Below are 10,727 nucleotides of genomic sequence, written 5' to 3'. Positions count from 1 at the left end.
AATCACCTCTTCCCTTTCTGTTTGAAAAGCTGGGGGGGACAGATGGGCTTGCCTTACATTCAGGCCCTGAATCCAGCAAACACCCTTTCATAATATGGTCTCTTAATGGTAATATGGTCTGTTTTGCAGACTAGCACACTTATTAAGGCATAGGCTGTGTTAATTGGATTACCAATGCCAGAATGTTTGTGTGGTAACTAGGTTTTGTGGGAATGGCCAGTGTAAATGACATAAAAATCTATTTCTGTACTTTTCTGCATTTTCTTCCCTTCTGACTTAACTGTTGACAATTCCTACTCCTGAGCTGTGTACGTTTGCACCTGTAACTCAGGATAACACCTTGTGCCTCTGATGAAGCCAACTGCAGTTCACAAAAGCTTATGCCAAAATAAATTTCTAAGTTGTTAAGGTGCCAGAAGACTCTTTGTTGGTTCTGCTATAAGAGACTAATAAAACTAATCCTAAACCCTCTGTGGGAAATAAGCTCAATAACTGTCAATCTGGCTAACTGGTAGACATCTCATACAAACCTGAGCATAGAGGCACCCAGAGACTTTCCCAGATCCTACAAAGGCAGAGTCAAGGGTCGTTTCTGTGCGGGGGCCAGTGCAGAAATGTAGCCCCCACAATGCCTTCAACTCATGAGAATAACTGAGGAAAATTGGGTGGGGGGCTACAAATGAGAGGATTTCTGTGGATCTTCATCTCGTCCAATCTAGCAGTTCAGTGTCTGCAAATTTCAAACTCACCTGGAGCATCCTTACAAGCCACAACGGAGAGCTATTGCTAACTCCCAAGAAATCAAGCCTTCTTAAAAGTGCATATCTACTGAAAGAGTTCCTACAGAAAGCCTTGGTATATTTCTCACAATGCAATGACCAGGAGAAGGTTAGAGAAGCAGGGTATAAAATTTTGGCCCAAAGTACAAGCACCAAGTCAAGAGTGTCTTCCATGATGATGAGACTCCTTGGCCACGCTGGGTGATGGCAAAAGGAGGTTTGGTTCAATGGCTTGTTTGTGTGAAAGAGTATGGAGTCTGTGGTTGGATGAAAGGAAATGCCAAAGTGCATGGATCCCCTTGGCTGGGGAATCAGCTGTCAAGAGATTGTTGACCTCTTGTGTGAGGAAAAGAAGCCTTTATTGTAGCTCTTGAAGCACCTCCCAGTGAAGCAAAAAGAGGCCTCAGATTTCCCAAAGCTGTAAAGCCCCTGACACAATGGGGGCCCTTAACAGAGTAACATGAGCAAAGCAAAATGAGGTCCTCATTCTTATAGCAAAACGTATATATTTTAAAGTAACTGTACTAGTAAAAACTAATTAAGACCAATAGTCAGTGCTTACAAAAACTCATTCCTTTTTCTAACCAAATATCCCAGAGTCCAAACCACTCCTTTCTTGACAGTAAACACTAAGTGCCAGCCCAAAACAAAATATTTCTTGTGTGCAGTTTTTCTCTAACCGCTACCCCTCTCCTAGTCCTCTTTTCATTATCCATAGAATGCTCTCACCCTGAACAGTGGCATAGCAACGTCAGATGGTACCCGGTGCGGAAAATTTATTGTCATCCCCCCCATTGAAATTCTTAAAAGAAGAAAAAATAAGATAACTTACAGTTGAAAGTGTTATTTTCTGGTTTATTTATTTAACATTGTGAGCATAAGAACTTAAAATATTTTTTTCCCAACTTTGTTCTCTGCAAATTTTGAAATCCCATCATTAAAATCAATTCCTTTTGCTACTTTGTTTTCAATTGGCAAGATGGCTAAGCCAGAGAGCTTTGCCATTCCCTGTGGGAATGTTCAGGGAGGCAGGAGAGGATATATTGTTTAATTATATCCTTCCCAATTTGTGTTAACAAGTTCTATGATTTAACAGAGTAACGTTCCCCTTTTAAACTTACACAGCGGATAGATTTGCCAGGCTTGCATAAGCCTCTAAAATAAGTTTCCTGGTAATTCCCCTTTCTTCCCTCTTAAAAGAATAGACTGGACACAGTCTTGTATAAAAGTATATAAAATAGTTTACTCACATTCTGTTCACAGAAGGATCCCAGAAGGCGGACTTAAGTTACAAGATATATACACCTGGAATCTATGCATGTCAATGTCTGAAACATTGTTTAAATATTTTATTTTGTATATTCATAGTCTGTTTTTTGATCTGAAAAATCTACTAGGTGGCTCATAATTGATTTTAAATCCACAGCTTGGCTGGAACTAGAAATGGCTTCAGTCCCCCTAGTGGATTATCTGCACTGGGAACTAGATACTGGGAGTGTGCCCCTTTTGGCTCTGACCCTCAATTACATATTACAGTAACCCAATAATTACATTTTATCCTCACAACAACCCTGTGATGTAGGTTAGGCTGAGAGACTGACCTGAAGTCACCTAGCAGGTTTCATGCCTAAGCAGAGCTACAAGGTCCTAGTCCAACACTTTAACCACTACACCACACTGCCTCATGACTGGATCAGCCAGCGTCAGTCTTGCTAGCCCAGAATACTGGTTCCAATAGTGGCCAGCTGGAAGGAAGCAAAAAATGGCTTATACAGGAAATGTTGTACAGAGGCTCATGTTTCCTCATGCTATGATTATGAGAATGGAAAAGGCTGCCGAGATGGGGATTTTGTGGAAGGACCAGGAAACAGGAGCCTGTCTGGCCCTATGCATGTTTGCTGGTGTGATTTTTACAGAGTTACTGGGGCTTACTCCCATTTGCACTCACTTCCTCTACTTTTTCTGTTGCCTCCCTTACTTCAAACTACTATATAGACAGCAAACGCATTATGGCAGGGCAAAATTATCTTGTTACTCTATTATGCTTGATGCCCATAAACAATGCATGGTGCCTAGGATGCAGACCCTTCGAGTGTCACTATTTTCCAGTGACAGTTCCAGATTTACAGAAGCCACCCCATTTTCTGATTTGATCCATATAACGTCCCTATTTTCAGTGGAGAAAGGCCATGGAAAGTCATGGGAGCCCCGAGCCAAGGAGATAAGTAACCATACCTTTAGAAAACATCTGAAGGCAGCCTAGTATAGGGAAGTTTTTTAATGTTAAATGTTTCATTATGGTTTTTTATACATATTGGAAGCCAACCAGAGTATTATTATTATTATTATTATTATTATTATTAGTAGTAGTAGTAGTAGTAATAGTAATAGTAATAGTAATGTAATAGGACATCCCTATTTTCTTGGGAGAAATGTTGGAGGGTATGCATGATGTTGCTGCATAAACACCAGGAACAAATGTAAGGAAGTTGGCTTTAGCGCACGTGAGAGGAGAACAAGTCCATTTTCTGGGCTGTTTTTCCTCCCCACTGAGATTTGCAGTTAGCCGAGCTGCTCAAGAGAAGAGATGATGCCTGCCCGCCACCCCCCTGAATCTCCCTGGGTGGGGGAAAGAAGGCGGGGGGGGAGGGGCGTGGGAAATAGAACAGTGTGCTCCTGCGCACATTGCTCCTGCCTCTGCCTGAGCCCAAACCGGAGGCGTGTTCCCAGTCCAAGGCGACGCATGTGCAGCCAGGCCGTCATGCGGCCTCCATGAGGAGGGGGGCCGGTGTCCTGGAGATTCGGGCTTGCACTGACCTCTCTCCACCCTCAGCCTCCACCCCCACTTTGCCACCAGAGCAACCAGCAGTGGCGGCAGAAGGAGCGTGGCAGCGTTGTTTGCCCTTAAGTCACTTTCTTTCGGGGGCCGGGAGCGGGCGCGTTGAGCATTCTGTCACCCCCCCTCATGATGACACCCGGGGCGACCTGCCCCCACTGCCACCCACTTCCTAAACCACTAATCCTGAGACCTCTGCAAAGGAGTTGAAGTGTAATTTAGTCTTGAAGAATTCATGGGTAGCTTTTGTGTGAAAAGCCCTCTAACGAAGTTCACACATCTGATCTGTTTCAATAACCAAGTTCACATCAAGCCTGGTTCCAATCAATGCGGTTGCTGTTCTACTTGCTTCAGCGAGGTATTGCTGGATACAAGATGACCAAATTAGCCATTTCCTTTTAGGGTTTATGACGATCCGCATGTGCTCTTACAGTATTTATATAAGATTTTTACAGTCCAGATGAATTTTGTAGTGGAGACTAGCATCAATCCTAACAGTGCTCCCTTTTTCTGTTTTCCACTACCATTAAAGACCATTTTTGTCATGGTTTCCTGCCATCTCCTTCCATCTCTGCTGATGTTTTCTACCATTTACAGCAGTTTTCCACCTGCCTCATAGACACAACACTGAATGTCAACACCCTGGTTGCTCCCACATTTTCTTTGAGAAGTTAGAATGTTCATGAAGATTCCACACCATCACCATCATACAGGGGCAGGGATGGCCAAAAGTGATGGTCAGATAGAATGTATTCATTTCATAGCATAACCTTTTGAGGCTGGCGATTGCCACATCTATTCATAGCAGGAGCCTTTGATGATGCCTTAAGGGCCAGTTCATGGATGAGTGATCAAGTTTAAGAGCATGTGAAAACGTATATACTTTGGCAGTGGCCAGTGTGGCTCTAGTCAGCTGTGTAAACCTCTTTAATCTGGCTGCATTGATCTTTTAGAGCTCCTGGATGTTTGTATTTCACAAAACTCTTGAAAAACCTGTCAAAGAGATAAGTTACTGTTGGCACCTATAACACCTTTTTGCCGCGTGATTTGGACAGAACATTCAGAGGATGTGGCATTTAATGAGGAAGGGAGCACAGACAGATTCTGTTCACTCATTTGTTCCATACCTGGCTGTTCAGCTATGATTTCTCTTTCCTTACCAACTCAAGGAAGCCAGTGCCACACACACAAGACCTGAATACATACCTATATTTACTGCACCTCTATTCAAGGTGCATTTCCCATGATGTGGCAGAAATTTATCACATACTCCAATACCATCATACAAGTTGTTTGCCCTTCTCTACATCTGTTTTTTTTTAATTAAGTCTGCAGTCTCTGTGTCATCTGCTACCTTATTTTAACCAGATAAACCACCTTTAAAAGTTAGGTGGAGTCTTTTTAGGTGGGTTTTTGTTGTTGCTGCTGTTACTGATTTTCAATTTTTGAATCTTTATTTTTAGATCTTATAATGATTTGTGTGGAAATTGTTCAATTATGGATGTGTTTTATTTATTATGACTAGTTTTGTTATGGTTTAATTATGTAAATCTTTTCATGTTCATGTTGTACGAAAGGCGGCATACAAATTATATAATGAGGATGATGATGAAACATTCTTCTACAATTGAATAGCCAAGATGATGAGAAATACTATGCATGTAGGTGCTCAGCCCTCTTGTTAGCCTAAATGATGGGGGTGGGGTGTATGCGTATCTATCTAAGTGGGGGTGTTCTGGCTCCAGAAATCATTACAGTGACTAAGTGCATCAGTGCTACTGAATATTATTGACTGGGTGGAAGCACTTCTGGAGAGAGGGATGGGGGGTGGGATGACCCCACAGGAAGACCCAAGCAATGCTCCAACTTTAGGGGATTGGCTAAAGTCGAGCCAAAAATGTGTGGCTGTCTGTTGCCAAGTACCTCAAAATCAGCCACTGCCACACCTAAGTTCCAACTTAAGGCAAGCTGGTGAAGGGAGAATAAAGAGGCTGATTGTGCTAGGTCCACAGATTTCTTCTGTGAAGTAAATAAAGGCTTTGTGTACAAATGGAAGTGAGGAGAAGGAAAGTCTCAAAGAACGGTGTCTCCATCACAACAGCTTGCTGTGCTTTCAGCCACAGAAGACAGCAACCGCAGGTTGCTGGCCTCCAGAGACTTTCCCTCTAGCCTGACGCTCAGAAAACTCCCTCTGAAGAAATGCATGTGAGAAAGAAGTTTGCTGCCCTCCTACAGTAAACCATGGCTGTTGCAAGCTAACTTTTCCTGAATGCCATGCGCCTGTTCACATTCTCCGCTCCGTATTTTGCCACTAGCTTGCTTCTGAGGTCGTCATCCCCCTTCAGCAAGTCCACATCATCCTGCCTGCTCCAAAGAGGGCAGCCACCCAAGGACTGCCCCGTCTGCAGGCAACTTTCCACAGCTGCCACTTCCCCACTGTTTTTCAAAAAAGCTTGTGTCACAGTTGTCAGGTCCACGTCAAACTTCTCCATGAAATGCTTTATGTCCTCCACTGCCGTGGCCACCTCCACAGCTGAGGGAGCTGCAGGCTGTTGCTCTGCCACTGGGGGCTGGCTTGGGGGCTCAGCAGAATCTCCACCAGATACAAACTCAAGCACCCTGATTTTGGGATTAGGAGGTGCTTCCTCTTCAGAGGTCTTGAGCTCCAGGTGTTCTGAAAAGGTGTCTTCTATGGAGCTGGGGCTCTCACTGTCTCCCTAGAAGGAAGGTGAATTAGGACAGTTCAAGATCACTGTTTCTTTCTAAATTTTGTAAGCCTATAAAAGTGCAGATTATAGTCAGTTTCTGGGGCCTGGTACTCTGATGGTGATGGGGCAATTCTGTTTCAGTCATTCCATCACAAACGAGATAGTGAAGGGTTAGAGAACGTACAGAAAAAGGAAAAATGACAGTGGGGTTGGAGAAGTTTCCCTCTGAGGCTTTTGAATCTGCCAGGTGGACAAAGTTGACCAGGGACCCCTTCCCCACTAGAGTCCTTCGGCACTGCAGAGACACTGCTTTTCTCTAATCAGCTTGAAGCAAATTAAAGGAAAAGCTGCTTGGGTCTTACTCACAAGTAGCCCCACCAGTAATGAGTCAGGCTGGGCTGCAGGTAAAGGTGGGCATCGAGGCTCAAAGCTCCCACTAATGGTTTATAAGCCTTAGAGAGAGTCAGGAAAAGGAGCCAGAGCACACCTCTTTTGGGAGCATATAATATGGTAAGTTGTACCAGAGTGTGGCAGAGGTGGGCTATATTTTCCCCAACCCACCCCCACAGTTGAGCAGGGCTTCTCTGGTCTGAAAGAAGGCAGAGGGAGGAGTGCAGCCCTGCTCCTGAAGGCAGCAAGGAACAGCTGCTTCAACTCTGAAGAGCGAGAGACTCCATGACTGCAACACCAGACAACACACACTTCCTATAGTGCAGAATGGTCTAGCAATCAGCAAAGGTGAAATAGAAACATTAATCAGAAGCCTCCTTCAGCAGCTTCTACCTATAAAATGGTTCCTGTTTAGCAGGCTGCTTCATTAGTTAATTGGTTAATCCCTGTTCCCCATGTGCGGGATGCGGGGAGGTTAATGACTAGTTCCTTCTCTGAAGCTGCAAGGAAAATTTTTCCAATTAAAAGCACATGGCAATCCTGAAATGCCTCAAGGGTGTTTACTGGCACACACACACCACAGACTGACACTGCAATGGAGGGAGTAGGTTGGATTGCTACATATATGGCCTGAAAAATATAAGGGGACAACACTGGAATGAACAGGTTGGCACACAGCACTGCCTATATCACCCAGAAAAAAGTGCCTTAATGAAACCTAGCAATTCCAGGCTAAATAGTCAGTGACAAACAAGTTACATTTGCCAATGTCCAAGGCCAAATATGTCAAATAAATGTAATCAGTTCTGCTTTTAGTCATTCTATAAGCTATGCTGAAACACTCAGTGGCATCTGTACCCCATTGTCTTCAAATTCTTTGTTAGGTGTCTGAAAAATGCTCTTTACCTTTGATCCTTCTGCAGTGTGACTTTGATCCTCTGGCTGGGGGACATCCTCAACTTCCTTACTTTGGGAGGCTGCTAAAGACAAAGGTATGTTGAGGTTCACTGTGACAAAAGTCATCCAAGCCACATTTCCCACCCTTGTGATGATGCACCAATTACCACCTTGGTGCCATGGGCCCTTGAAAAATGGGGGGAGGAAATGGCAGCTTCAGGTCCTGACGCCCCACTGGCCTCAGCTAGCTAATGAAGTGGGGAATTATGGGTTTTTCTCACTCTTGATTTATTTATTCCCCACCCCACCCCCCCATATGTAAGATTGTGATTGTGTAGCTAAAGTGAGTATAAGCTGCAGGCCCAGTGCACTGCAAAAAGGCCTCTTTTCCAGAGGAAACAAAGGGTCAGTTAGGCTGGGGACTGAGATATGAAAGCTAGGAGCTAAATGGCACCTTAAACCTAGGTTATGGGTCCAACAACAGAATGTCTAGGTATGTTTTTTAATAACAAGAATACAAAGCTGAAAATGAATGAACTACAGCTAAAATATTATGTTCAATTTTCACATGGTCTAGTCTTTCCCCTGCCTACCCCCCTAATATTCTTATGAGGGTCTCTTCTCCAGTCTTCAGAGAGTAACTGGACGTGGGGCGGCAGAAAATGGTCCTGCTTTCCTTTCTGAAATCTTTAGGCGCAGTACTGCACCCAGAGCTCAGAAACTGCTCACGCTAATGAAATTCCCTGTCGCAAAACGCACCTAAAACAATGGGAGTTTTGAACACTGGCTGGGTAAGACCCTCACACAAGTCAGAAGGAGCAGCACTGAACAGGCAAGAAGCCCGAGGATTTGAAGAATCCTAAGGGCAGAGTGGATACCCCTCCAAAGGGGCAGGCAATCCAGAGGCAAGGCAATCATGGACTGGGAAACTGGAGCCTGGGGGGGAAATACTCAAAGACAGTAGGGAGTTGAACAAGGGTAGTGGGGAAGAAGAGAGGAGTGAAAGGAGTGTGTGTGCATGAAACACTTGCACACTCACAGGGGAAGTACTTGGCAAGTCACCAGCAGGCAGAAGCAGTAGCTTGAAAGCATGAGATGTCATGAGGAAATGGCAGGCAGAAGCCCAGTGTTGACCAAAGGCAGGACTAAGAAGAAAGGAGGGAGCTACTTTAATAGATTTTGAATTATGTCGCCATGATAGGGCTTGGAGGCAGAAAAGGTGTGAAGAGAAGGCAGGAGGAAAGAACCCCAAAGGGAGAATTTTGCCCATGGGGGCTCCTTTGGCCAACACCTGGCCAAAGTCTCATTTCCGGGCAATATAGAAGCCCAGAGGGGACAACAGCCTGCAAGATGAGTGGCAGTATTTGACAACCAGGAAGGTGGAAGCAGGAGGTGGGCCAGGGTGCCCCAGACAAGTTGCCTCACCATAATGTAGCAGTGATGCCAGATATGGCTGGCTAGTGACTAGCCAGTGGTGTAGCGTGGGTTATCAGCACCCGGGGCAAGGCAAGTAATTTGCGCCCCTTAACCCGTGGATTTGCGCCCCCTAACCCCCAGATGTTGCGCCCGGTGTGGTCGGCCCCCCCTGCGCCCCCCACACTACGCCACTGTGACTAGCTGAACCTTGCTGCCTTCTGGCTAGGAAATCATCCTTCTGCCAGGCCTTACTGCTCCTGACTGGCAGCAGTGACTCTCCGTATGGCTTCAGGCAGGACTCCTTCCCAGCCCTAGATGGGGGTGATGCCAGGGACTGAACCAGGGACACTTTCTGCATGCCAAGCAGGCAGTGGCGTAGCGTGGGTTCTCAGCACCCGGGGCAAGGCAAGTAATTTGCGCCCCCTAACCCGGGGCAAAGCAAGTAATTTGCGCCCCCTAACCCGTGGATTTTAGCACTCGAGTCTCTTCCGCGCCCCCCCAGATGTTGCGCCAGGTGCAGCAGGCCCCCCTGCACCCCCACGCTACGCCACTGCTCCCACCACAAGTCTTCAGGACAGCCATCCGAAGGCTGACACGGGGAGAAGGTCTCTCCGCCCCACCGCCAGGCTTCGGAGCATCCTTCCGAAGGCTGGCGCGGGGAGAAGGTCTCTCCGCCCCGCCGCCAGCCTTCGGAGGAGGTCCGAGGACAGTGGGGTTCCTGCTTCCTCGAGGAGGGCCGGCCAAACGCGCCCCCCAAATGTTGCGCCCGGTGCGGCCGGCACCCCTGGCACCCCCCACACTACGCCACTGCAAGCAGGTGCTCTGATCCTGTGCTGCGGCAGGAGGCCTTTTGGCCCATTCCAGCTAAAGCAGCCCTGCTTACCAGCTGCAGATTCCGACGAGCTTCTGAGCTTGCATCTCTGGGCAGGCAGGCAGAGGTCTTCCTTGCCCCGCAGGTGCTTCAGGTAGCGGTCGCGCATGGCCTGCCAGGAGTGCCGCGTGACCCGGGCCGCCTCCATCTCCTTCCAGACAGCGTTGCCGCTGCCGGCTGCCTGCCTGCCGCTGCTGCCTCTCTTGCTCCTCCGCAGGTGCAGCAGGATGGCCTGGTCTTCCACCTCGCTGAAGGGCAGGCGGCCCTCGGCAGCGCCCGTGTCCGCGGCGACCGGCGGCGGTTGCAGGCGGTATGTCTCCAGCGGCAGGAGCTCCTGGCGGGCCACGCAGTCGGCGACGTAGCTGGCGGAGATGAAGACCCCCGAGGTTCTCGGCGGCACCTCTCCCGGCCGGGCCAGCAGCACCGCGCCCGGCTCCTGCACGCGGCACAGGCGTCCGCCGTGGCGCACGATCAGCGGGGCCAGCTCCACCTTGGCCGCCCCGGGGCGCACGTAGAAGCTCAGGGGGCTGCCATCCTCCCGCTGGAAGAACAGCCGAGGCTGCGGGGCAGAGCCATTCGGCTCACCCTCGGCCTCCGCTGTGCCCAGCATCGTCCGGACAGCTGGGGCTGCAGCGGAAGGACGAGCCCCGCGACCGGCTGCTCGGACCCCCCAATTCCCACCCGACGCCGCCTACGGGCTGCTCTGCCCGGAAAGGAAATGGCACTCTGCACGCGCTCAGGGGCACCTGCGTCCTCAGATTAGGGGCGGGGCGACTTTGACCCGTTGCACTCCGCCCACTCCTCCCTTCAACGGCGGCGGCAACGTACCG

The 10,727-nt window shown here is 48.0% G+C and overlaps 1 protein-coding gene across 2 annotated transcripts; it reads right to left on the bottom strand.

Annotated features, from left to right (window-relative positions):
• Positions 1-1,997: 1,997 nt before the first annotated feature.
• Positions 1,998-10,547, bottom strand: TERF2IP (TERF2 interacting protein). 2 transcript variants are annotated; one of them, XM_082229370.1, is made up of 3 exons: positions 9,910-10,547; positions 7,620-7,693; positions 1,998-6,332 (listed from the first exon to the last, which is right to left on the bottom strand). In XM_082229370.1, exons 1-3 carry the CDS (start codon positions 10,505-10,507, stop codon positions 5,871-5,873), a joined length of 1,134 nt encoding a protein of 377 aa, XP_082085496.1. In that variant the 5' UTR covers positions 10,508-10,547; the 3' UTR covers positions 1,998-5,870. The 2 variants fall into 2 exon arrangements, with proteins under 2 accessions (XP_082085496.1, XP_082085497.1); XM_082229371.1 differs by having other exon boundaries at positions 7,620-7,690.
• Positions 10,548-10,727: the final 180 nt, after the last annotated feature.

This window comes from Podarcis vaucheri, assembly GCF_965113315.1.
Source record: "Podarcis vaucheri genome assembly, chromosome: 7".
NCBI classification, from domain to species: Eukaryota; Metazoa; Chordata; class Lepidosauria; order Squamata; family Lacertidae; genus Podarcis; species Podarcis vaucheri.
This window is presented reverse-complemented; position numbering and strand designations above follow the sequence as displayed.